General features: G+C 36.4%; 1 protein-coding gene across 3 annotated transcripts in view; it reads left to right on the top strand.

The window, feature by feature from the left end:
* The window catches only part of wwc3 (WWC family member 3), a 52,488-nt gene that overhangs the window by 6,358 nt on the left and 19,885 nt on the right, over window positions 1–26,245 (top strand). For all 3 annotated transcript variants that reach the window (XM_056258848.1, XM_056258847.1, XM_056258846.1), the window contains exons 2-5: window positions 17,337–17,446; window positions 17,927–18,130; window positions 19,366–19,442; window positions 21,256–21,335. In XM_056258848.1, coding sequence (XP_056114823.1) covers window positions 17,337–17,446; window positions 17,927–18,130; window positions 19,366–19,442; window positions 21,256–21,335 — 471 coding nt within the window. The remainder of the gene's footprint in view (window positions 1–17,336; window positions 17,447–17,926; window positions 18,131–19,365; window positions 19,443–21,255; window positions 21,336–26,245) is intronic.

Raw genomic sequence — 26,245 nt, 5'->3', positions numbered from 1 at the left:
GCTGATAACCAGTTAATCAACCGATAGTTTTTAAATTGGATACTGAATGAAAACAAACATTACACTCCAAATAAAATAGTGCTGAACATCATTACAAAAAAACCCAGCACTAAACCATACAAATATTAATCTCTATTTGAAGCATACAGACTATATTAAAGCCACACAAAGACAAACGATTTACTGAAAAATGCTCAATATTCCAGCCTAGGGTGAAGTCATTATGCACTTTAACAACGATTTGGGATAAATATGTAATTATGTAATTTAAAGTGCCCCTATTGTGCTATTTTAAAGGTTCCTAAATTTGTTTTGAAGGTCTCTCACAGGTTTACAACTTTACATGCAAAGGTCAAAAAACACTTTGATTTTCTCATAATATACATTGCACATCACCACATTTCTCAATGATTCTCAAACACCTCAACGGATAAATCAGTCTCTCTACATCCCTATTATCTGCGAGCCTTCTCTGCTCTGATTGGCCAGACGGCCTAGTCTGTTTAGATTGGTCTGTCACTTACAGCGCGCGTGGGAAGCTAAACATCAGCTCAGCGATTGTACACTGTAAAGACAGTTACGATGACGTCGATTTGACCATATCAATCCGAGTGCAAGTCTGATGATGAAACATTAATGGAAGAACTAGTTATTCAAGCAGAATACATAACCGGTGCATACATTAGCCGAGCATTAACGTGAATGACTGATGTATCATAGTTTGCAAAAAAAATCTTGCTCCATCCTTTATCTTTACTCAAAGTAGTAAGAACGACAGACAATCTACATTAATAGACACAGTTTTAAGTCAAAATCTACTTGCATTTAGCTTATATCTTGTAATGTAGTTTTAGGTAATAGTTTTAGGTAATTAGCTTGTAATGTAGTTTTAGGTAATAGTGGCCCACAGCTGATTTGCCAAAATATTTCAGTAAGACAGTAATCCACCTTATTCCTGACGACCTTATTGCGTTTTGAATTATGGGTGGCACTTCCGGTTTGGGGAACTTCCATTCAAAAAGGCTGAAACGAATAATTTCAAATCATAAGGTTGCCCTACAAATAAAGTTGATCCGTCAGTTTGACTGGATGAGCTGTCAATTTTCCTTCATGATTTATTTTCAGACATCATGAGAATAACGTTATACTTGGTATTTTAACGTGACATGTTATAACAAGAATATCTATGGCAAGAGCTCTTTTCAGTCGCTGCTTTCTTTTCCTCGTGATGATTTTTATTTTTTCCTTTGCAATCCGCTGTAAAAGTATGAAAAAGTACAACATATACGGCACATTTGTGGTCTGTTCTCCCGAATTAAATTTACGATAATAATTAACTGGAATGCACAAAGAATCTCTCGTTATTCTCCTCAAATCCTCACGTTTCTTTCCAGTTTTGTCTTTACAGGTAAATGCAATTTATAATCTGTCAAAATGACGGAAATCACTTTGATATAGTGACATGTAATGCTGAAGTTAATGAGCATTTTTGATTAAGGCTTGTTATACAATAGATATTTGCCTACTACAGTGATATTTAACCAAAGACTCACGCGTTTGGGGCTATTTTTGGTCTGTTGACCTTGTTGATTCTTTTAAACTTTTAAATTTCATTTTAATGTTCGATGGTTGAAGGGTGAGTCGATTAATGTCATCTCATTGTGACACTTTTTTAATGTATTGCGTTCATAGAGCGAGCCTTTCACTGATTGTTTACAGCTTAACGGAAGTTACACCCATAATTCGCGCAAAGCGTCATGGGGCGTAGGAATAAGGTGGATAACATGAGTTAGTGGGTTAGCCGTAAACTTACACAATATAAAACACAAAACCACTTAATTTCAATTACTTGGTAGAAAATATATACATCAATAATTATTCACACTTACAGGTTGTGATTCTGAGGAGCAAGCTGGTCCAAATAAACTAAGTAGGCCTACTGACCCAACTTTCTAGAGCAGGTGTTTTGCGAATCCCGCTTTGAACTCCGAGATTGGAGAAGCAGTCGTCAGTAAAAGGATGTGTTTGTGGGCGTCAAGTTGTTCATGGACGGACAACGTACAACATAGGCGGGCATTATGCAAATGTCTTATCTAGTGATGTAGAACCTTAATGCAGTGGTATTCGAATTACAGACGGTTCACATTTATGCGGTTCTGAGTTTCTTTCTTTTGGGAGACAATAGAATTATTTATCGTGCACTTTCGACTTTACAACTTTGCAGAACGTTTACATTCACAAACCCCTATATTACACACTGCATGAAAGGGAATATTTGAAAAACCATAATAGGGGCACTTTAATAGAAAACTATGTGAGTGGTGCGGCAGGATTTTGAACAGCCTTGTAGCTGCGAGTCGTAGCTGGGCGCCGTCGGTGTGTGTACACAACACAATGTGTTCGAATTTTTAAAGAACTAAAATCGAATGTGCTTCTGATTTGTTTATGTTTCTGTCAGCTACATGAACATATCAGTTTGCTTTCTCACGTCACTAGCTTAAAATATGCAACTTTGCTGCCTAACGACTGCATAAAAGTGACCAGCTGGATATAAGCTAAATGCAAATAGATTGTAACAATCGTGACATTAAACATCTGGGTTGGACTTGTGTGTATTGTTTTAACCATTTGAGGTACTAATGTTAGCATCCTCTCAGCCTCGACGGCAAAATTAAATTTATATTAAAAAAATTATTTATCATTATTATTATTATACTTTTTTTCATTATTAACAGTTTATCATTATTAATTAACTTTAGTAAAGGTGGACACCATATTTAATTTGAGGTTGACTTGTTTCCAGTAAACCAAAAACACCAAACACAGTTGGTTAAAAGTAAGTAAAACTAAAATGATTTTTCCATTGCATTTACTGATTCAAGGGGTTGAGCTTGTGAGTGAGAGTATCATCTGATTCCTGTTATCAGACTGCTCACTCATGTGTCAGTGGTGTAGCTTTTGGTCAAGGCCGCACGTCCTGTTGTTTATGGCATATTTATTGGACAGTTTGTTCTGTCACTAGTATCAGATCCATTTCAGAAAAGTACTAACACAATACAAGTACATCTTAGACTTAATTTCAACCCTGTGGAGTTGTGAATTTTATTTTCAGAACGGTCCAGAAAATTAACAGAGATGTGTGAAAGCATGAAATCAGTGTGATATCAGTGATATGCTTACCCGCTGAAATATTACGTGGTCGATGTCTTACCGAGGAAGGACTGTCCTATTAAAAGCTTAAAATCAAAAACTAATAGACCCAGACCTCAGCGTCTTTCTGATTTTTAAGCATGCCAGGTGCACTCGGGCACACACAAAGGTTATGCCGATCATGTCTGGAATGCTAGCTTTGCAGGATGTACCAAACTCGTCAGGGCCGTTTACCGAGGAATTTTAATACATGGCTGTCTGAAGATCATCAAGTGCCAAAATAATCTGATTCACCACACTTTAATATGACAGACACATTCACCCTTAAGGACCTTTTGAGAAATGATTCAACAAGCTTTAATTTACTTTATTACTCTAATTTGTTGTACGTAATGTTTGGAGAAATATCAGATGTTTCTGATCTTTTTTTATCAGTTACTACATTTATCGTTTTATTTTGTTTTATTATGTGTTATTTTGGCCGATCTTTGTACCAGACTTGAACACAAACTGCATTGCAATAATTTTCCATAATGTAATTTGTGTGTAAATATTACAAAGTCTGTAAACATGACATTAATACAGGCCAGAGACGGGACACGCTGAACACAGAGGAGAAGAGAGCGCAGACGTGCAAGTATTGGAAGTATTGGAAATATGAATATTGAATTGAGGGTGAAGGCTTAAATGAATGTGTCTCAGTCTGTAGGGAACTGTCAGAAAAGTTTTGACAAAAGTTACCTTGATATAATGCCCATTGAATTAGTGTTTATAAGTACGGCACTGCTTTGTTTACAGCGTTAACTAAGGAAAAGATATATATATATCACTGCTGTTCCATAAGTGCCACCTACTGGTAGAGAGTAAATTTACATTTTCATTCAGCCCGTCTGCTGTTTTTGTTACGTGCAGCCTGCAGGTATGTTTTATGTAGCATAATTTCACAAAGCTAAAGTCAAACCATTCTGTTTTTGCTTTAAATCTTAAAATTATGCAATCCAGTTTGTGATTAAAATGCTTGGTTGCCTCTAATTTCAAATGGTTTAGCTTTGTAATAGAGCAAATAAACAACAAATACATTTGTGTAAAGAAAAAAAATTCCGTGACCGATATATATTAGAATCTTTGCTTGTAAATCGGCCATGAAAAATCACGACCGGTGCATTCCTACCTCTAAATAAGCTTATCTAGTCTAGTTGGGTGAGCCTAACCAAACGTGTTAAGAACTCATCCAGCAGACAAAGCCATCTTTAAATTGTATGGACCCAGGCGAGCAAAAATAAATCTTTTATAATAAAAGTGAAGCCTATTTTAGGATTATCCTTTTTTTTTCTAAATTTCAGGAAAATTTAGAACATTTCCCAGCTAATTGTTATTAACAAAATTTGAAGGGGGGGATGAGGGAAATTAATTTTAACTTATGCACAATATATATATATATATATATAATTTTATTTTGTTGTTGAATATGACTTCCTCTTAAACTTAATTTTTCCTCAGCGATTCCTCTTTGTACAATATTCCCTGTCTATTATTGTCTCGCTGTGAAAGTGATGGCAAGGATGGCTGTATCTAAATGTGTCAGAATGGAAGTTCTTCAGCAGATCTACTTATAGTCGACCTATTTCTATAAGATGCTGTATATAATGATAGGAGGAGACGTCTGTCCTGTGCTGTCTTATGCACTCAGCTGCCTGGACGGAAATGAACAACATAATTGAAATTCCTCCCAAAGTTTTGATACAGTCTTTTAAACTGAGAATGCAATTTTTAGATTGACACTTGTGGATCCCAGCATATACATAGCACAAACGCTTATGCTGTTATGGTATCAGGATTAGCTTGGCCATAAGTATCTTCTTTTATGGACTGCCGATGTCTGTTGTTATATTAATGTATTGTATTTTATTTCCTAATGTTGTTATTTTGTTGTTCTATCTAATTCAGATGGTTTTTGCCTTGTTTTTTTGGTGAGTACCCTGGTGATGGTGTATAGTATACCCTTTGGACGCAAGTAATACCTGCTGAGGTTGCAGGAGACATAATTTAGCAGTGTCTAAGCAATTCCATTTCTCTTAAAAATCTTTGGTTTGTAGAGTGGTGTCATGTTTTTTAACAATAGAATATAATGGTGGTAAGCAAGCCATTAAACAATTAAACGTTAAACCGCAAAGGAGAGGCCGCGCTGTGCCATGGCGACAAGTTGTCTAAACGAAGGCTGCGAATTAATTAGGCCAATAAAAGGTCCTCATAAAGTTATACAGAGCTGATCAGCCCACATGAAAGGTGACATCTGTAACAGCAGCTTGAGAATGAAAATGCTTCTTAAAACATATGGTTGCCAAAACAAAAGTTCTGCCACTGGATTTTGCGAGTCCTTGCTCCAGAGGCATTAAAACTCGGCCACCAGGCTACTATAATTAAGTTTATTTGGTATATTATTTTTAGAGAAACACATTCTTGATGAGGAATGCAGAGCCTGTTGTTTGGGAGCATCTTAATTTGCAGGCGGAATGCTGGACTGGCTCTTTGTTGTCGTGAACGGCTCAAGCTGAAGAAGAGACAGGGTGGATGTCCAGACGAGGCCTGGACCAACGGCCCAGACTCCAGTTACACATGCCTTTCCCACCAGGGAGAAGTGTGTCGTTCCGGATGGAAATATCTACTGGGAAACATCAGGGAGATGGCAAAGCGTAGAATAGATGATTATAGAATTCGCAAATGTCAGACTTGTGCGTCTTGTGCTAAATTGATTTTGATTAGTAATTTTTGCCTGCACACCCAGAGTGCATCTTTTACATTCCTTGCAGGAGGATTCCGGAGTGAAACTACTCCCTGAAGAGAAGACAATCCCAAAAAGTATACCCCATCAGGTTATTTTAATTTTAAAAGCGTTCAGAATATGACAGAGGACATGTTTACTTCTTAAGCCAAATGATGAAGTAACTAGCTGGACTGTTAAAATAAGATTTTAAATGGTGAAATTGTTATAGTACTCCAATTTGTGCTACATAAATGGCCTTGACATTTATTCTCTGTTTGGTTAAAAAGCTGGGACACATTGCTTTGCTCAAAGTGTATTTGAGAAATTCCCAAGTCTTAAAATAACCCGTGGCCCCGTAACTCTTTTTCTTTCTGCCGATGACGGGTTTTGGGATTCAGCCCGCTAAACACTCCGAGACCTCTCCTTCTGGCAGAGCTGCTTTCCTCTCTGGAAGAAAAGGCGTGGTATGGGAAGATTAGCTCTCTCAGAGCACAGAGGGTCTCTCAGGAACTGAAACAGAACACTCGCTTGAGAAACTCGCTAGTAACTTCAGTGCTGAATAAAGTCTAAGGGCAGAAGCGTTTTGATGAATGTTCTCTGCCAGTGTATGAAACATTTAGCATATCGTTGCTCAGGCCTATGCTTTTGTTGGGCGCGTCTAGGGCACAACAAAATATCCGCATTCAATATTGGTTCCAAACAATGTTCATATGATGTACAATGGAGTAAGCAGTGGTGTATATTTATGTTCATTCATTATTGATTCATTTAGTGTTTCATTATGAAAAATGTTTGTGTATCATGCACTATGCAGATTTCAGAGCTCAGCTTTTGGGATCTGCTATTCTTTTGTTTTTGAAAGCACTGCAGAAAGAGGAAATTGACCCAAGGTTCCTGGTGAGAATGCAGGGTGGTCCTATTTCCTGTCAGAGGTCCGCATGTCACGTTATGTCCAATGTTACAGTTTGTGTGAGAATCTCAACTACATGGTGCATGTTTTTCTTCTGTCCTTGGGAGAGTTCGATAAACCTAGCGGGAGACCTGCTGTAAAGCTGTAGTTCGGGTTTAGGAAATGGACATCATGCTTGTGTATGTAGTGTTTCCTGCTGTGTTGTATTGTGGGAAGTGAGTTGCCTGTGGTTGAGTCTTGGTGTTTAGAGGCCTTTAAGGCTAGCCCATTAAAGCTAATGCTCTGAATTGTTTACAGTCTTCGAATGTGAATATTTAGTTTAATCTCAAATTACTTTTTTTTTTCAGCTGGAAGACCTAATGTTTATTTATATATAAAAAATATATAATATGCAACTTGTATAATTCTACAAGGCAATATCTATATAAAGCTGTTTTACAGTGCTGAATGCAGTAACCGTGAGTTCCAGTTCATAAAGGTGGCAGAACTGAGGCTGCCATTTATATGATCATACATGTGTTTTTTTTTTTTACTCTTGTGCATGTAAATATTGTCATAATGGAAAATATTCCTTACATATTTTAATGTTAGTTGATTGTTGTGCATATGCTGGATAAAACTTAGCTGTCTATGCACTAGAAATGCGAAAACATATTTGAAATCGGCATTACATGACTAAAGAAAAAAGGTTGTGGAGTTTACTTTTGCCCAAACTTCAACACCCATACTGCACTTTTGATTTTGGCACCACCCCTCTGTCGATCTGACTGTCTGTGGGCAAGAATACAAAAATGTGTAAGTTCGATCGGTAGTTTAACAACCTGTAATTGTAGCTGTTAAAGGGTTAGTTCACCCAAAAATGAAAATTATGTCACTAATTACTCACCCTCATGTTGTTCCAACCCCGTAAGACTTTCGTTCATCTTCGGAACACAAATTAAGATATTTTTGATTACATCTGAGAGCGGTCTCACTTCTCCATAGGCTTCTATTGTAATTGAAACTTGCTGGCCCAGAAAGTAAATAAAAACATTGTTAAAATAGTTCAAGTGACTACAGTGGCTCAACCATAAGATTATCAAGCGACAAGAATACTTTTTGTGCGCAAAAAAACTTTTTTGTGTGTCCCTTTAAATGCCATTTGTGTGTCCCTTTAAAGGAGTAGTTCACTTTAAAAAAAAACTTTTGCTGATAATTTACTCACCCCCATGTCATCCATGATGTCCATGTCTTTCTTTCTTCAGTCGAAAAAAAATTAAGGTTTTTGATGAAAACATTCCAGAATTTTTCTCCATATAATGCACTTTACTGGGCACCAAACTGTCCAAGGTCCAAAAGACAGTTTCAGTGCAAACTGCAAACTGTTCAAAGGGCTTTAAACGATTCCAGACGATGAATAAGGGTCTTATCAAGCGAAACGATCGCTCATTTCAAAAATAAATAACAAAGTTTAAGTTTTATAAGCTCAAATGCCCGCCTTGCTCTGTTCTGTGTGACTCTCCTGTTCGAACTCGTTCATCAAAATGAACAAATCTTTTTTCGAGTCATTTGATTCATTTAACGAACCAAATGAACAAATTGACTCTGAAAAAGATTTGTTCATTTTGATGAACGAGTTCGAACAGGAGAGTCACGAACGTGCATCACAGAACAGAGCAAGGCGAGCATTTGACATTATTAAACTTAAACTTTGTTATTTATTTTTAAAATGAGCGATCGTTTCGCTTGATAAGACCCTTATTCATTGTCTGGAATCGTTTAAAGCCCTTTGAACAGTTTGTAGTTTGCACTGAAACTGTCTTTTGGACCTTGAACCGTTTGGTGCCCAGCAAAGTGCATTATATGGAGAAAAATCCTGGAATGTTTTCATCAAAAACCTTAATTTCTTTTCGACTGAAGAAAGAAAGACATGGACATCTTGGATGACATGGGGGTGAGTAAATTATCAGCAAAAGTTTTTTTAAAAGTGAACTACTCCTTTAAGGCTGCATTTACACTGCAGGTCTTGATGTCCAAATCCGATTTTCTGACTATATCTGATTTTTTTGACGACCCGCTTACATCATCTTTTAAAAGTGACCCGTATCCGATTTTTGCATTTACACTATACACTGCTGAAACTACCAAATGTAGACGTTCTGACCCGGAAAAGGAGGTAAAACAGCACGAAATACAATGGATGCAGATGCGAATAAAATGATCCAGTGTTTTGCTTTCCACAATATTTTTTAAAAGTCATTAAGCTTTTTATCTTACGGTGGCACTGTAGCCACGAGCGCTTAAAACCGTGCCTCCCCATATCTCGTGAAATGTCTTCAAACACGGATTTATTTCTGTAACAACCCTGCATTTTTGCCTGCACTGTCTCTTCGCCCCAAACACTCAAAAGACATGAAACCTCCGCATTGCTCCAATGTGTGTATCCTTCGTCCTCCATCGCGCCTATAATAAGTCATGTGATCTCAGTTGGTGGTGTCCACCTGAGTTGACATCACTTTTTTAATGACGTGCGACTCGCATTTACTGGGGAATATCCGATTTGTCTGCTTACATGGCACACGCAAATGCACGTAACCGATTCATATCCGATTTATTACCACATATGAGTGAGGCCTGAATCCGATCTGAGAAAATCGGAATCCATGCGTTTTTTTCCTGCTTACACGTTCATGGGTCATATCCGATCTGTGCCACATGAGAGGAAAAAATCGGATTTGGGTCACTTGAACCATGCAGTGTAAATGGGGCCTAAATGTCAAATCCCTTTTGGCCCCATTTCAAGAAAAGGGCGGAGCTTCCAGAGCACATAATGGCAACAAAACAAGACAATCTCATGCACTGAAAATTTCAGTACCGGTGTTAGTTCGCGTCAGAATATATACTGCATGGAGATAGAACAGGTATTGTTTAGTTTAATTACGGTTATAACTTACTTTTATCCACTATTAGTACATGCCTGTTGTAGCGGACTCTGTCTTAATGATGGCCAAAACTTTACTGATGAGTTTTATGTAGTTTAATATACATTACACAAAAGATGAAGCGTCCGTTTTCACTACAGAAATCACTGTAAGCGCTGAATAAAACACAGTACAAGTGCGCTTTAAAGTCTCTATCTCCCTTACAATATCAACATACACTGCGAATTACAGAAAAACACCAACAGTTAACAAATACACTCACCTAAAGGATTATTAGGAACACCTGTTCAATTTCTCATTAATGCAATTATCTAATCAACGAATCACATGGCAGTTGCTTCAATGCATTTAGGGGTGGGGTCCTGGTCAAGACAATCTCCTGAACTCCAAACTGAATGTCAGAATGGGAAAGAAAGGTGATTTAAGCAATTTTGAGCGTGGCATGGTTGTTGGTGCCAGACGGGCCGGTCTGAGTATTTCACAATCTGCTCAGTTACTGGGATTTTCACGCACAACCATTTCTAGGGTTTACAAAGAATGGTGTGAAAAGGGAAAAACATCCAGTATGCGGCAGTCCTGTGGGTGAAAATGCCTTGTTGATGCTAGAGGTCAGAGGAGAATGGGCCGACTGATTCAAGCTGATAGAAGAGCAACTTTGACTGAAATAACCACTCGTTACAACCGAGGTATGCAGCAAAGCATTTGTGAAGCCACAACACGCACAACCTTGAGGCGGATGGGCTACAACAGCAGAAGACCCCACCGGGTACCACTCATCTCCACTACAAATAGGAAAAAGAGGCTACAATTTGCAAGAGATCACCAAAATTGGACAGTTGAAGAAAAAATGTTGCCTGGTCTGATGAGTCTCGATTTCTGTTGAGACATTCAGATGGTAGAGTCAGAATTTGGCGCAAACAGAATGAGAACATGGATCCATCATGCATTGTTACCACTGTGCAGGCTGGTGGTGGTGGTGTAATGGTGTGGGGGATGTTTTCTTGGCACACTTTAGGCCCCTTAGTGCCAATTGGGCATCGTTTAAATGCCACGGCCTTCCTGAGCATTGTTTCTGACCATGTCCATCCCTTTATGGCCACCATGTACCCATCCTCTGATGGATACTTCCAGCAGGATAATGCAGAATGTCACAAAGCTCGAATCATTTCAAATTTGTGTCTTGAACATGACAATGAGTTCACTGTACTAAAATGGCCCCCACAGTCACCAGATCTCAACCCAATAGAGCATCTTTGGGATGTGGTGGAACGGGAGCTTCGTGCCCTGGATGTGCATCCCACAAATCTCCATCAACTGCAAGATGCTATCCTATCAATATGGGCCAACATTTCTAAAGAATGCTTTCAGCACCTTGTTGAATCAATGCCACGTAGAATTAAGGCAGTTCTGAAGGCGAAAGGGGGTCAAACACAGTATTAGTATGGCGTTCCTAATAATCCTTTAGGTGAGTGTATATACAGATCTTATGCCTTTTCGCGGGGTGCTTAATAAACTGGTAAACTTTATATCCGTAAAATACCTCAGATGAACTGTAATAAAGTGTGTGCTCTCCCTTTCAATACCAGTATTGTGACCATGTCCTTTTGTATTGATCCTCGTTCACAAAGCAGTCTGGTGTAAAATGATTTGCGCAGAAATAAATGAATTTAGGTATATGGGGGCTCATTCCCTTCAAAAATAAAACTAATCCACCATCATGAAGTACATGAAGACTGTTATGTTCACTCATACATCCAACAACAACAACTCCTCAATCGCTTACGAGACATTCTTGACGCGGTCGGTGAAAATGGCAGACGGTGTACAACTCACTCAGGGCGGGGTCTATGCTAATACGCCAAATCCGTGAGCAGTCGTGGGCATTTTTTGACGTCACAAAAGGTAGAATCTGCGGACGGCTTGTTCTGAAACAGTGCTTACGATTTATGGGGATTAAAAAAAGGAGTGGGTGGATTTTTTTTTATCATTATAGGGTGGTTGTGTACACACACTGCCAACTCACATTTATGTTCAAACACCATGTAAAAGTGAATTTTGCATTAAAGGGCCCCTTTAAAACTGCAGATTGAACTGATATCTTGGTGCAGGTAACACAGAAAGAGTATACATTGTTCATTTACATACTTCTAACATTGTAACAATACAAACCTGGCTAAAAGTAGGTGAACTTGCCTTTAAATGCATTTGTTCAGGCAAACTTTTTCTTTGATGTTCATTCTGTTACTCATTCCTTACAAACTTTGATGTGTGTAATATTGTCTGATGTTAAAATACTTTTCCCATCCAAGTTCATGTTCAGAGATGACTATAAACAAGCCGTTTGTTTGTTGACCTCTAAGGCCAAGTGCACACTACATGACTCAAGCTTGTCGCTTTTGATGTTTCGAGTCTCATCATAGCAGCGCAGGACTACTTGCGCTATCCCAGATTTCAAATCTGTGTAGTTTGTTTCATGATTTTTACTTGCTGGACTTATTTAAGATGGGAATTGACTTTATCTTGAGAATAGACTATATCCAGAGAATAGTCTCGTCCCCCTTTACACCTGCCATTAACATACATTTAGTTTTTTTTATCCGGATTGTATCTGCATCATTTTAGACACTTACACATTACATAAGAGGTTAACTAAAACATTTCCATCATTTATCAAGTTTTAAAACATTGTCGGATAATTCAAAATGCTTTCTGCCATTTCTTGCATGTTTTTTTTTTTGTAAGCCCTTCAGTAGGATTGGCATTAAGGATGTTAATGGGAATTAGAAGTGAAGAAAAGGGAAGAACATCTTTTTTTAAGTGCTCTCTCAGAGGAGGGAAGTGTAATCCAGTAAAATAATTGAACTAATATCAGATATTGCATACTGCCTTACGTTACCAAATGAAATGTCGTCCCAGGATGAGGTATAGGACTGTGAAAACTTTGGGGGTGTTGATGGACTCGATCTACTCCATTTATGTTTTGATTATTATCTAAATCTGATCTGGACATAGTCTTAAAAAAAAGTGATTTTCTCAGCTTTTTGTTCAAAATGTTGCTTTGTTTAATGAAACTTACCCGCATGAAAATACAATAAAAAAAATGTTTGTTGTTTTTTTAAAGCAGAAGCTCTATTCTTTCTTTTGATATTTTGTATGTTCAGATATTCATACAAAATATTCTGGGGGCCATGCATTTTTGTGAAAATGATCAAAAATGCTGGTGCTCTCTGGAATCTTTTTTAAAATAGGTTGGCGGGGAAAGAGTTAATGTGGTCAGATGTGATCTAATCATGATCTGATCACCTTAAAATGCATGGTGTAAAGTGTCGCAGAGACTTGGGGGTGAGAGATTTTTTGTTTGATTTTTGACTTGGGCCATAAGCAAACTAGCAATGTGCACCCTTGCAACCACCTAAAACACACAACATTGTCTTTTGCGCTGGCGAAACCAATTATCAATTTTTAAAGAAAAATACATTTTCTTCAAACACATCCTGATTTGAGCCGTAAAAAAACAAACACTTCATCTTAATTAAGCTTAAGAATCGTGTCAAACGGTGGTTCTTAACAAACACCGATTATCTTAACAGATTAACAAGCACAGTGAATTTCAAGTCCTCAAACAATACTTTATAACCCTGCTAACAAACCCATTCATCTCTCTCCTTCAAAGCACTGAGATAACAACACTGCTTTCTGGGCTTTATTCCAGGATTGACATAGTTGTTACAGTAAGGATTTGATTGGAGAATAAAGAGATTTTTGTAATTTGATGAAATGATTGCCACAGTGCATGTGTTTTCTCTTGTATCTTAGCTATATATTTGTATTGGCTTGTGTTGGAACCATTATGATCAAACAGCCCTTTGTCTATGTGTTATTTTAAGACATTGACAAATGTGCCTCAGCTTCTGTAACGTCTTTTCTTTTTACTCTCCTTCCCATACTTTTGAATTGTCAAGGAGTTCCAGTAAAGCTCATTGTTGTGCTTCATTTTAACAAGAATATTTAAGTGACTGAATAATTTTAATTTTTATATATACAACATTTAAAACATTTAATATATATATATATATATATATATATGCATGATAGACATACTGAACTCTGAGAGGCATTCGGGAAAGAAAATCATGGTTTTAAAGAGACTCAATGTGGCTGAATGGAATTTGTTGCATGAATACCAAGTGTAGAGGGGTACAGAAGTTGTCGGCAGACTAGTCTACTATAACCACATATTATATTAATTGAAATTACATTTTGTATGACATTTTTTTTATTTTAATGGCTGTTTTAATTAACATGCTGAGAGCACATTCATGTGGACATATTTGGCCATCTTGTAATCTCACACTGTTTTTGGAGCATCCCAGAAAGTTTGTGATAGAGGATAAAATTGCAAATAACATAAAACTCATGTCTTGATATTTCCATGTCTCTTGTTGGTCTAAAGATTGCATTGAAAAATACAAGGATTGCATCACTATTGTGACATCATTGGGATTTTGAGGCCATTGCTAAGTAATTCCACCTCTCAGTGTTAAATGCTGAACACTTTTTCACATTAAAATAGATCATTCTTGTGTAGTGCATGTCTTCTGTTCTCAACCAACTTGCCATTCATGTTTTTTTTTTCTTGCAGTGAAATCCAGAAAATCATGTGTAATATAAATGTTTTTATTTATTAGTTTATTTATTTGAATACCTTTGTCCAGTTTGCAAGGCATATCCATAGGATGCCATAGAGTTAGCTAAAACTGCTTTAAAAAGGGGGAATTAAGCGATTAACGTCACTAATTATGATGGTGTGTCAAAAATGTGTTAATGATGGTAATTCCAAGGGTTCATGGAATCTCAGCATTCCTCATCGGTCCCCTCCTCTCATGTTTCTCGTGCGAGATTTTATGTAAGTCTACACGGCCAGCCTGTATTTATCTCAAAATCGTCCAAATGTTTTGAAAGTGAAGCACATAATACTTGATTAAGTGTCTTGAATTTTAGTAAGTGAGGCCATTTCTGTGGGGCTCCTTTGGGAAACGAATACTGTCAGAACATTCAGAAAGAAAATCATAAGCCATGCACAAGACATTTCCGACTGAAATCTGATTGAAGTCGGACATTTATTAATTTGTAGAATTTTTTTGGTAAGAATTTTGGAATTAAGGGCTTATTTTACTAACTGTTTGCAGGTTCCACAGCTTCCCAGGAATTCTTTACATAACCCTGCTGTTATCTGACACAGACGAAGAGAAGGGTCAAAGCACACAGACAGTCCTACTGCACACCTCAGGGCAAACAGGGGTTAAGTGTTTAGCTCAAGGGCACAGTGGCTGGGATTTGAACCTGGAATCCTCCTGTGCATGCTTTAAAGCTCTTCCCAACATGCCACCAGCAAAAGAAAAAAAAATGTGATGGAAAAAAGCAAGTTCTTTGAAAACCGATGCAAAAACTCTAACAGCACAAAAAGAAAGTTAAAACATTCCAGGAAATGTTTAATTACCTAAGACATCATTCATCTCAACTAACCTCAACTTGATCGCGTTACCTCACCAACAAAAGAGTACCACGGTTCTATGTTTTTTTGAACCACTAATCATGGTAATACTATGGTGTTTTATAAGTACCTTTGAGTTCTGTGACATAACTTTTTTAAGGGCCAACACCTAGATTTAGTTGACTATGAGATTGACCAGTTTTTATTTTTTTCTCTTTAATTTGTTTACATTTTAAATATTACATTTTTAATTTTGTATACCTTATTTTTTATTTGTTAAGACGAGGTTAAAAACAGTATTATAAAGAAACCAAAATTTCAGTAGTCAGTACAGATAAAATTTCACTGTTCTCAGTACCAATTTCAGTACCACAGCAAAAACTATTTTATTTTAATAGTTTATTTTTTTATTTTGAAAAAATATACATTAAATGAAATTAGTTAATATTAATTCATACATTAATATGTATGTAGCCTTTAGATATTGTTTAATTAAGCAAACATATCAAAAAGATCAAATTAAATGTTAGTAATACAATGGAAAATAAATATTAGTGGTAACAGAACAAATAGCAGGTCGATTTCACACTGCAAGAATTAATACACAAATCTATTTTGACATCAGATTTTTTTTATCCTGCCTGATGCTATGGTTATTATCACTATGTCAGACATCACAATTTCAGAATCAGTCCCACATTTTAATATGGTTATCACTCCCAAAACTTTGCAGCATGAAAAAAAAAAAAAATTCATTTAAATTACGGATGAGTTATAGAAAGTGAGCAAAGTTATAGACAGAAACTGAGCAAAGAGCGCTCTCTTTATAATCAAAGAAGCTGATATCCCTTCACTTCAGCAGCAGCACAATCTCACTGAGTGAAAACTCCTGATATCAAAAAATGGTCTCCATTGCGTAGTGAATCTCTTATTTACTTTGTTTAAACTTTGTTGGTTGTAATGAAACAATTTGCGAGCGTGCAGTTGAACAAACTTGCGTATTGAGAGGATTCTGACCAATTTAAATGCATGTGAAAAGCCATTGCGTTCACTTGCTCAAGAAACATGTCTGTGATTGGCAAGAATGCTCAATGCTGCTGCCAAACACTCTTCACAGAACATTTGAAAGCAGCCGCCTATCAGCAGGTACCAAATTTACCTGATACTTGGTATTGTACTGTAGAAAGGCTGGTATTGTTACGTTTTTTTTTTTTTTGTTGATCGACTTGGTACCAACGTACCAGCACTTTAAAAAAAAAAAAAAATCTCTGATTATTTGCATCTTTAAAATGATCCTAATTAAAGCACCATACAACCATTCACATTCAGACAGACATCATTGGTCATTACGTCACAACTCTCAAGCATGTTGCGTTTTTAAGATACTCTGTGAAGTTAAAAACAAGTCAACTTTTCAAAACTGTCACATAACCGCTGCGTTCTATTCCAGTCAGTTGTGCTCTGTCCAGCTGTTTTCGAGCACAAGAATACATCCTGTATAAACACATCCAATCTGGGTCAGTTTATCCTGAATCCAGCCTAAACTTTCAGTGCCAATATTTTCAACATTGAAGATTCGCAGGAGATATTTGAAGAATGTGAATTGTTTTAGAGCGTTACATTGATGTGGTTAATCAAAAGTGTGAAAAGTGATTTGTGCAGAGTATCCAGTGTCCTGGTCCTGGTTGTGTTTGTGGGCACTGGGCTGTGGGGCAGGCCTGCTTTCTGCTGTGTGGAATGTGTTTATGGGCTGTCTCTTCCTGCAGTGCCTATATTACACACATTTTTGACCTGGGGTGAGGAGATCAGTAGCTGTTGACTGACTGAACACACATTCATTAGAGATCTCAAGGAATGTTCCAGATTCTTCAAATCTCCACACAGCTTTGTTCATCCCAATGCGAGTCTTTGTATGATTTTTTTTTTTTTGTTCACGCGCTTTTAAACACCCTGAAATACATGAGCCATATCACGCAATGTTGTGAAAAATAGCGAAAGTTGTGTTGTGTTGAGTTTTATATGTTGTCCTGTACAGCGCAGTTTCTAGGTGTTTTCGACTCTTGTGTTAATTTTGGCATTCTGTCTCTGTTCCTGTAGGATTACCAAGCCTCTGACCTTTGCCGACTGTGTGGGGGATGAGCTTCCTCTGGGCTGGGAGGTGGTGTATGACCAGCAGGTGGGCGTCTACTACATCGACCACATCAATAGTAAGTTCAGCTCTTTAGTTCTTTTTTTTAAATGTCATATTTAACACATCTGGTCTATAGTATCTAGCCATTTCTGTTAAACTAGAGCTGTCTATTAGTTGAATATGTTGATTCATTTAATAGTTACAAAAATCACCTAAACCTAAAGGCAAAATGTGTGTATTTATTTATTTGTTTGTTTGTTTTTATATATATATATATATATATATATATATATATATATATATATATATATATGAAACATCAAAACCACAGTGTTAAAGCCATCATCCAGGAGATTACTCCAAAAATGAGTATCTGATAACCATAAACAACAATAGCATTATTCTTGACACCAAAGATAGTAACCCAATTCACATGTATCAACCAAAGCTGAAATATTTGAATCTTGAACAATATTTGAATCTTGAACGATGGATGGATTGATGGATGGAGGGATATTATAAATATATATAACCAAAGCATTATTCTCTCCCCCAGAGACGACCCAGATAGAGAACCCTCGCACACAATGGCGTCAGGAGCAGGAGCGCATGTTAAAGGAGTACCTGGTGGTGGCGCAGGAGGCTCTCAATGCCAAGAAAGAGATGTATCAGATCAAACAGCAAAGACTCGAGCTGGCACAGCAAGAGATGCAACTCTTCAACCAGCTCACTCAGGATGACAACCGTTCCATCACCAGCTGTGAGACACGCATCACATCACACACACTGCTGATTCAGCCATCTAAAATTACGCCAACCTATTAGTCATATTGTGTGGAGTTTCAATGAAGTCATTCTTACTCCAGGCTTACTTCAGTGTCACTCATTGGCTGAAATCTTATTCATTTCCTCACTCGTACATTCATGGCCTCCTCCCTTCCTCCTCTAGTCCAGCACACCCCTACTTTTTCCTTCACTTTCCCCTCCCTTTCCTGCCACCCTTCATCAGTTCTGCTCTTACTTCCTGTTGCTGAAACGTCTCTTTACATTTTTTTTTTTCAAATCCATCACTTACAATAAAATGGACATTGTTTCATTCGGCGAACAAACGTTTACATTATAAAATATATTAGTAATATTAGTATTATTATTGGTATAACCATTATTATTAATAATATATTGCTATATTAGTATATTATTTATGTTAATCCTCATATTAAGATTATTGTTATTAGGATTAGTATTATTAAGATTATAGTATAATAACATTATTAAGATGATTTAAGAAGCTGTTTTGTAAACCGTTTTTTCTAAGTAAAAATACTTACTGTTGAATAAGGTTTTCTTTTCCAGAATTGTATTATTTTAATGAGGCCTTTTTTTTCATTATGATATAAGCACAATTGCTTCACCCTCACACTATCTACTTTATGCCCCCCAAAAACTATCAAAATAAATGTAAATTCAAAAATTAGAAGTATGCTCATCAATTGATTATATTAATTACTCTAGGAATCTTCTTAATTCTTCAAATGCAAAATATGACCATGACCAAATTAAAGCAGAAATCACCTGTAGACGTTTTCTATGGTATCTCTGCCAGTTTTCCTCACTTTTCTCTTTTTTCTTCAATTTGTATGCACATATCCAGCTTTTACAACAAAAACAAATTCCAATGATACTGTTAATATCAGAGTATAATGAAATTTCATAGCTCTTTACTATATGGCACTCGGTGACATGCGGCAAAGTATTTACATGGTACTAGGTACATCAAATAAAACATATATATATATATATATATATATATATAAATATAAAATAAAACATGGTACAATCATGGTACGTTTATGCAAGTGTTCTGATTTCTTATCTTAAGATTTGAAGAGATTCTTTTGTATCATGTGTCACTTATGTGTAATACAAGGTACAATCACTGGCTACACATGAGCAGAATGTGATTGTGACTTTTTGACTCCTCTTTCTCTCTTATAGCTCACTCTGGTTCCTCTTCAAATGCAAAATATGACCCTGACCAAATCAAAGCGGAAATCGCCTGTAGGCGTGAGCGGGTAAGTCATTATCCTCTGAGAACAATGCCTCGTACGTCAGGCCCAAGGGGAGATGCTGGGCCCCTCATGTGCCGTGTTGATTGTGTGTTTGTATATGTGTGTTGAGGGGAGGTGGGTACCTTAAGGAAGAAGAGGCCTAGGTTTGGGTTCACTGCTGTGTTTCTCTGGCTTAGAGCTTGTTGGGCCTCTAGATTAGTGCTATACTACAGGAAGAGTTATTGTGTCAGAAAATATGTGGATGATGAACTCTTGCTCTAAATCTTGACTAAATCTGTCATACTAAAGGAATAGTTCACCCAGAAATGAGAATTTAAAAGTCATTATTTTCTCATGTCTTGTCTTGTTCCAAACCATGCTTTTTTTCCCCATTGAAATTTAGGAGAAATGGAGAAGACTATTTACGCAGCTAGTTCTCATTTATAATGCCGCTTCAGGTTCGATTATCGCATGTGCCGTAACTGAACATGGCACAGCAGTTCAAAAGCAAAAATGATATTTTAGATATTTTACAGAGGGGGAGATTTTCAATTAATGACTTTTCATTTAACAAAATGTTTTATTCTATTCCATACTCAAAGCTGTTGTTTGTTTTAGAAGCAAACTTGCTGTTCAGAAGTTTGGGGGTAGCATCATTTAAAAAAAAAAAATTATTATGGTTACCAACCCTTTTCAATTTTAATACATTTTAAAATGACATTTTATATAATATATTTGAAAACATAATTTATTCCTGTGAATGCAAAGCTGAATTTTTAGCAGCCATTACTCCGGTCTTCGGTGTCACATGATCCTAATCATTCTAATATGCTGATTTGGTATTTAAGAAACATTTCTTATCATTGTCAAAGTTGAAAACTGTTTTTTATTTATTTATTTTATAATGTTCTTTGAGGTCCACTTATAATGTTATCAAGATTTTGACATTAAAAAACATCATAAAAAAACATTTTTTTGCAAAAATAGGCAAATTTTGATCCTGTTTTTGATCCTCTCTTTAAAACACTCCGTTTTGATCGATGTGCCGCATTCAAGGTTTGGAAGTAAACACCCACTGCTATGGTTGGGTAACAGTTTTGCATATTCACAGTTGAAAACGGTTGTTGTGCTTAATATTTTTTCCATTTTTTTTCCCATAAATCTTTGATGAATAGAAAGTTCAAAGAACAGAACATCTTTTTGTATTATTATAAATGTCTTTGATGTTGCTTTTGATCAATTAATGCATCTTATTACGTAATTACTTTAAATAAAATTGTACTGACCCCAAACTTCTGAACGGTAGTGCATATAGGAAAGAAAATGGCGCATGGGCTACTTTTACGATCTGTTCTTTCGTAAGTTTTTATGACATTTTTTGGAGTTTGACAGGCATTTAAACTGTCATTGTATGGAAAAGATCTATGTAAAGTTTTTTTGTTTAATGAAACAATGACAGCAGTCAGAGAAAATTATAATAACAGAATTCATGAACTGTTTCTTTAAGACTTTTAACATAGAACAGAAAGTGTAAAAAAAACATTTTGTAGTAAATAGGCTCTACATTATGTCAGATTTGGTCTTCCATGGCCTGTTGCCTACTTTTCTGGGTGTTTTTTGCTGTATATTAAATGACCCTACATTCCTCCATTGCGGTTTTCAGAGGGCTGTGCTGTGTGTGTTTAAGGTCGTTTTAAGTTCCTGTGTATGTTGGGCGGGTCGGGAACCATTAGACATGTCTCTGCTGATGACTCAACGTTTTTTTGCCATGGTGTCTCTGAGGGAATCCCACTGTGTGTTTTGATGTGTATTGACCGAGTGGCTCTTGTGTCCACAGCTTTCTAGACTCAAACAGGAGCTGGCTCAGATGAGACAGGAGCTGCAGTACAAGGAAATGGGAGTGGAGACCCTACAGGAGTGAGTTAAACTGAATTAAACCCTTCCTCACGCACTTGTACACAGAGCATGAATAGATTAAGTGCATTTATTACTGGTGTTTGTTATGGCAAGCATCACTATTAGGCCTGCTATTGCTACTACATGAGGTTAGGAGTTAGTATTGAAGTATTTAACTTCGGCATACAACATGTCCTGCACCAGCTCTTTGGGGAGAGGTGTTCTATCAGTTTTTTTGTCTGGCAGATGACAACTAAAAGGGGAGAAGGGACAAGAATGCCATAGAGACCTATTCTTTTGAATTTAGAACAGTAAGAAACTACTTAACCAACAAGAACAGCCTAGCAATCTCATAGCTAGTCACTCTGAACAATATAGCACATCATCACATTTTAAATTGTAAAACAAAAATCTAGCATAAAATTGTATTATTCATCCCTGCCCCCAGTCTTTTTCGTGATACATGACCCCACCCTTGCAAAAACTGTCATTAGTTTTTTTTTCTTTTTTTTTCTGCTTTGTCTTAAGTTTCCTGTTTATTCATGTCTCTGTTTGTGTGTATCTCTGTTTGAGTAGTCTTTTAACTGAAACTTTTCCAAGTGTCCACAAACTTTGGTTTTTGGACAGGTTCAGAGAGTACACATCAAATAAGACACAGCTTTTGATGTCAGACTGTATTTGCACAATTCACTTTTGACAAAGTCAATCAGTCTTTTCTATTGTTCAAATCACCACTCTCAAACTGTGTCGTAATATGGACAGTATGTTAGCAACAACAACAATTACTTGCGTATAGTAGAACATGTTCTTATTTGGTTTTATATACACTACCATTCAAAAAACATTTTTTTAAATAAATGAAGACATTAATTTGTAATAAATTTAGGCACATTACATTTAACAAAAATGACATTAAAGACATTTTAAATGTTACAAAAAAATGCTGAACTTTATATTCATCAAAGAATCCTAAAAAAAGTATCATGGTTTCCACAAAAATATTAAGCAGCACAACCATTTTCAATATTTATTATAATGAAAAATGTTTCTTGAGCACTAAATCAGCATATTAGGATCATGTGACATTGAAAATTCAGCTTTGCCATCACAGAAATAAATGACATTTTAAAATGTTAAAATACAACACAAGAATATGTTTATTTTGAATAGTAATAATATGACGACTATACTGTTTTTACAGCATTTTTATTAGGGGTGGGAATTGGCAAAAATGTGACGATTCGATAGTATTGCGATATTTGGCCCACGATTCAATATTATTGCGATTCTTAACATATTGCGATACAGCAAGTATTGCGATTCGATTCTACAATATATTGCGATTCATGCCCCCCATATTATTCAAAGGCATTACAAAAAATAGAGGAAAATAAGACTCAACTCACTTCAAATGTCACATTTAATTCTGTGAACATTATCTTCTACACATTAACTGAACTGCAAAACCTTTTATATATAATTCCACAAAATCAGCTTATCATTGAATGGCACAGCTTTTTAAATATCTAATGTACACTCTTAAAATCAGTCAATCAAGCATTATATTATGATAATCAAGCATTAGCCTATTTAATGATAGAACTTCAGTAATTAGAACTAAAACTTGATAATCATGCATGAATGCATATTTGTCATTTTAAAGGTTCTCTAAGCGATCCTGGGTGACGTCACTTCTTGTTGACGTTCGAACTATTGTCAAACAAAACGGAGGCTAGCTAGACCCTCCCTCCTCCTCATCCGCACACTAACCCCCCAAACCACACCCCCAAACCCTTCTTGTCGGTCATTGGCTGGAACAGTTTGTTATGTTTTGGGGAGCGGGTCGCTGCAGTTTGTTTTTGGTGCTGTTTGTGAAGCATGGGCTGTCTACAGAGATCGCGTTTCTTTACAGTGTGTTCAGGGGACAGGCAGCCAGCGGATAGTGAGGAGATGTTTGCTGTATGTGACAAAAAATGTTTTGGCCTAAAAAACACATGACATCGCTTAGAGCACCTTTAACTGAACTTAAACTGAACTGGTGGTGCTTACGATATTGTTGGTCATTCAGTGTTTCTGTAAAAAAAAAGTAAGATAATAGTAATTATTATTAAAAGATAATCCTACTACTAATTCTACTAATAATAACGACAATATACAACTATAGTCTATAAAAAAATATAATATAGGCCTACAACACATGAGCTGCTTGCTTGGTTCATGAATGTAAATCATTTGACAGCATTCGTTTGCTCTGATTTGCTGAAATTAAAACAGGCATGGGTGCCATCCAATAAGATTGCCGTTTGCGCATTAGTTCCACTTCCACCCACTACCGGAGAAACCGGCATCTCTTCTGCTTGTTCTTAAAAGCTGAATAATACCAGATGAACTCAGTTATTTTGACAGGAAAATACAAACAAGAAATCGTTTACATGTAGCGCGTCGATTTTGCGTGGTATAATGTAACTCTCGCTCTCTTTGCGTGCGTGAGAGAAACGTGCCGGCGAGTCGCGCGCCTTCACACTAGGGTACGGTGCTGGGTACGTCACACCATAGCCCGTCTGGTCACACACAGAATGATCGCTTGACGGAGTCACGGAGAGCGAAAGTCTCAAGCGCTCAGTCAGGGTTCAGCGAGTGGAAATATATCTATGCTAAACTTACACTTGGCATCTACATTTTCATTTGAATTTCCAGTTGAATGCACGACAACAAAGCACCGCAACAAGCGCTTCCTTGTGGATGTAATACGCGAATGTAAATGATCAGAGTAAACTCCGAGAAAGTAAAACAGATCATTTTATAATTAAATATTGCGATACTTTGCGCTACTGTATCGATATAATTGCGGGCGATATCGCGATACTGAACAGAATCGATTTTTCCCCCACCACTAATTTTTATACTAGTAATAAATGCAGCCTTGGAAATGCAGCCTTTATCTTTCAAAAACAATAAAAAAAATCACACCAACCCCATGCTTTTGAAAGAGAGTGTATAGCATAAGCATAAGTTTGCAGTAATCTTCACCTCTGAGCAATTGTGGCACAGACGGACACAAATCAGCCCAAACAGACATTCTCTCTCTGTCTCAAGTTGTAACTTGCATTAAAGCAGATGAATAAAGTAAGTAGGTTTGTATTTCCTGATGATAAAACTTTAACAATATTTCTCCTGCCTGGAAGTATTAAGTAAGTTTAGGTTTTATGCTTTGGTTCAAAGCTTCTTTTTTTTTTACCGTTATAAATGTACAATATTTGCATGTCAGATAATTGTTTAAGACATCATAGCTGCATTTTATCATTGTACCACAATGGGAGGCCAATCTTTTATTTTAAAAATAGTTATGGATATTAATGTGGGTAATGAATTGGCTTCAAAACAAAGTTCGAATGGAATCATATGTGTAACGTTTCGGCAAAACTGATTTCTGAAGTTTAATTTGGATTAGAGATTTAAAACAAACTCTACCCAGTCATCAATAGCTGTTTTGCTAGCACTCTAGTAATATTTTGTCAGGTTGAAAGAGTTGTTCATTTAGACAAGGCTGTCCTTATACTTAGCATAGCTAGCTAGTGCATTCAGGGCTAATTTCAGCCCTAATTTCACTATTATTCAGTTCAGTGGAGCAGCAAACCAAACAGTTACCAGATACCAAGCTCTAAAAAAATCCAAATTGGTTACCTGCTCTGCAAATGTCTGATTAAACATACTTTTCTCATACTGTTTTCAGTGCTAAAATATACCAAATAGAATAGTTGTTTGGATGCTGTGTTTTGAATTGCAGTGAAGCTGTTTGTTGGCTTTTTTTGTAGTGTTTACAAGATTGTATAGAGTAGTGTTTAGATTTTTTATTTAAAGTGATCCGGGAATATGTGTGGGGAATTTTACCTAAACCAGCAAAAAAGCTTTGTGTGTGTGTATGTCTGGAAAAGGAGACTCCACCTCAGGAAGAGGATGCACCAGTTGACTGTGTGTTGCCAAGGCAGGAAAAGCTCAATAAGCAGAGAAAGTAGAGAGAGCGAGAGGAGGGGTGGGAAGAGTTGAGGAGGGGGCAAAAAGTGCTTGAAAGCATTTTGAAAAACACAGAGATATCTGGCAGCAAATTCCTCCCTGCTTCCTGCATCCCAGTGAGGGCCCTTATCTCTTAGATAGAACACAACTCTACTTGCTCCCAGAATAGCAAGATTAACTCTTTACTCCGCTCTGTAAGAAAATGGAATCTCCCTCTTGACACGAGTCGTCAGAGCCTTGGGACCTCTGTAATTTCATACTGTCATTTTACTTTTTATTTGATGTCAGTCTAATGTTCAGTTGTTGAATATTTTGAGATATGTTGCTAGTGTCTAACAGCAGTCTACTGTAGAAGTTGGATCAAAGCTTTGCTGTTTATATATAATACATATATGGTAAATATGCAGTATATATTTGGGGTCAGTAAGACTTTAAAAAAAGAAAGAAAGAAATTAATACTTTGTGATAGTAAAGACATTTGTAATGTTATAAAAGATTTATATTTTAGATAAATGCTGTTTCTTAGAACTTTTTATTCATCAAAGAATACTGAAAAAAAGTATTAGTTTCCACAAAAATAGTATGCAGCACAACTGTTTTAACATTGATAAAATAATACGATATTTTTCTTGAGCACCAGATTGGCATCTTAGAATGATTTCTGAAGGATCATGTGACACTAAAGACTGGAGTAATGAGGCTGAATAAATTACATTTTTAAAATATATTAAAATTGAAAACAGTTGTTTTAAATTATAACAGCACAATATTACTTTTTAATTTTCATTTTATTTGTTATTTTTAATGTTTTATTGTATTTTAAAAAAAACAACAACTTGTTTTATCAAATATATGCAGCCTTGGTGAGCACAAGAGACTTATTTCAAAAACATTAAAAAATCGTACCTTCCCAAATT

The sequence above is a fragment of the Rhinichthys klamathensis genome, unplaced genomic scaffold (assembly GCF_029890125.1).
Source record: "Rhinichthys klamathensis goyatoka isolate OS25496 unplaced genomic scaffold, OSU_Roscu_1.1 h1tg000160l_1, whole genome shotgun sequence".
NCBI classification, from domain to species: domain Eukaryota; kingdom Metazoa; phylum Chordata; class Actinopteri; order Cypriniformes; family Leuciscidae; genus Rhinichthys; species Rhinichthys klamathensis.
This window is presented reverse-complemented; position numbering and strand designations above follow the sequence as displayed.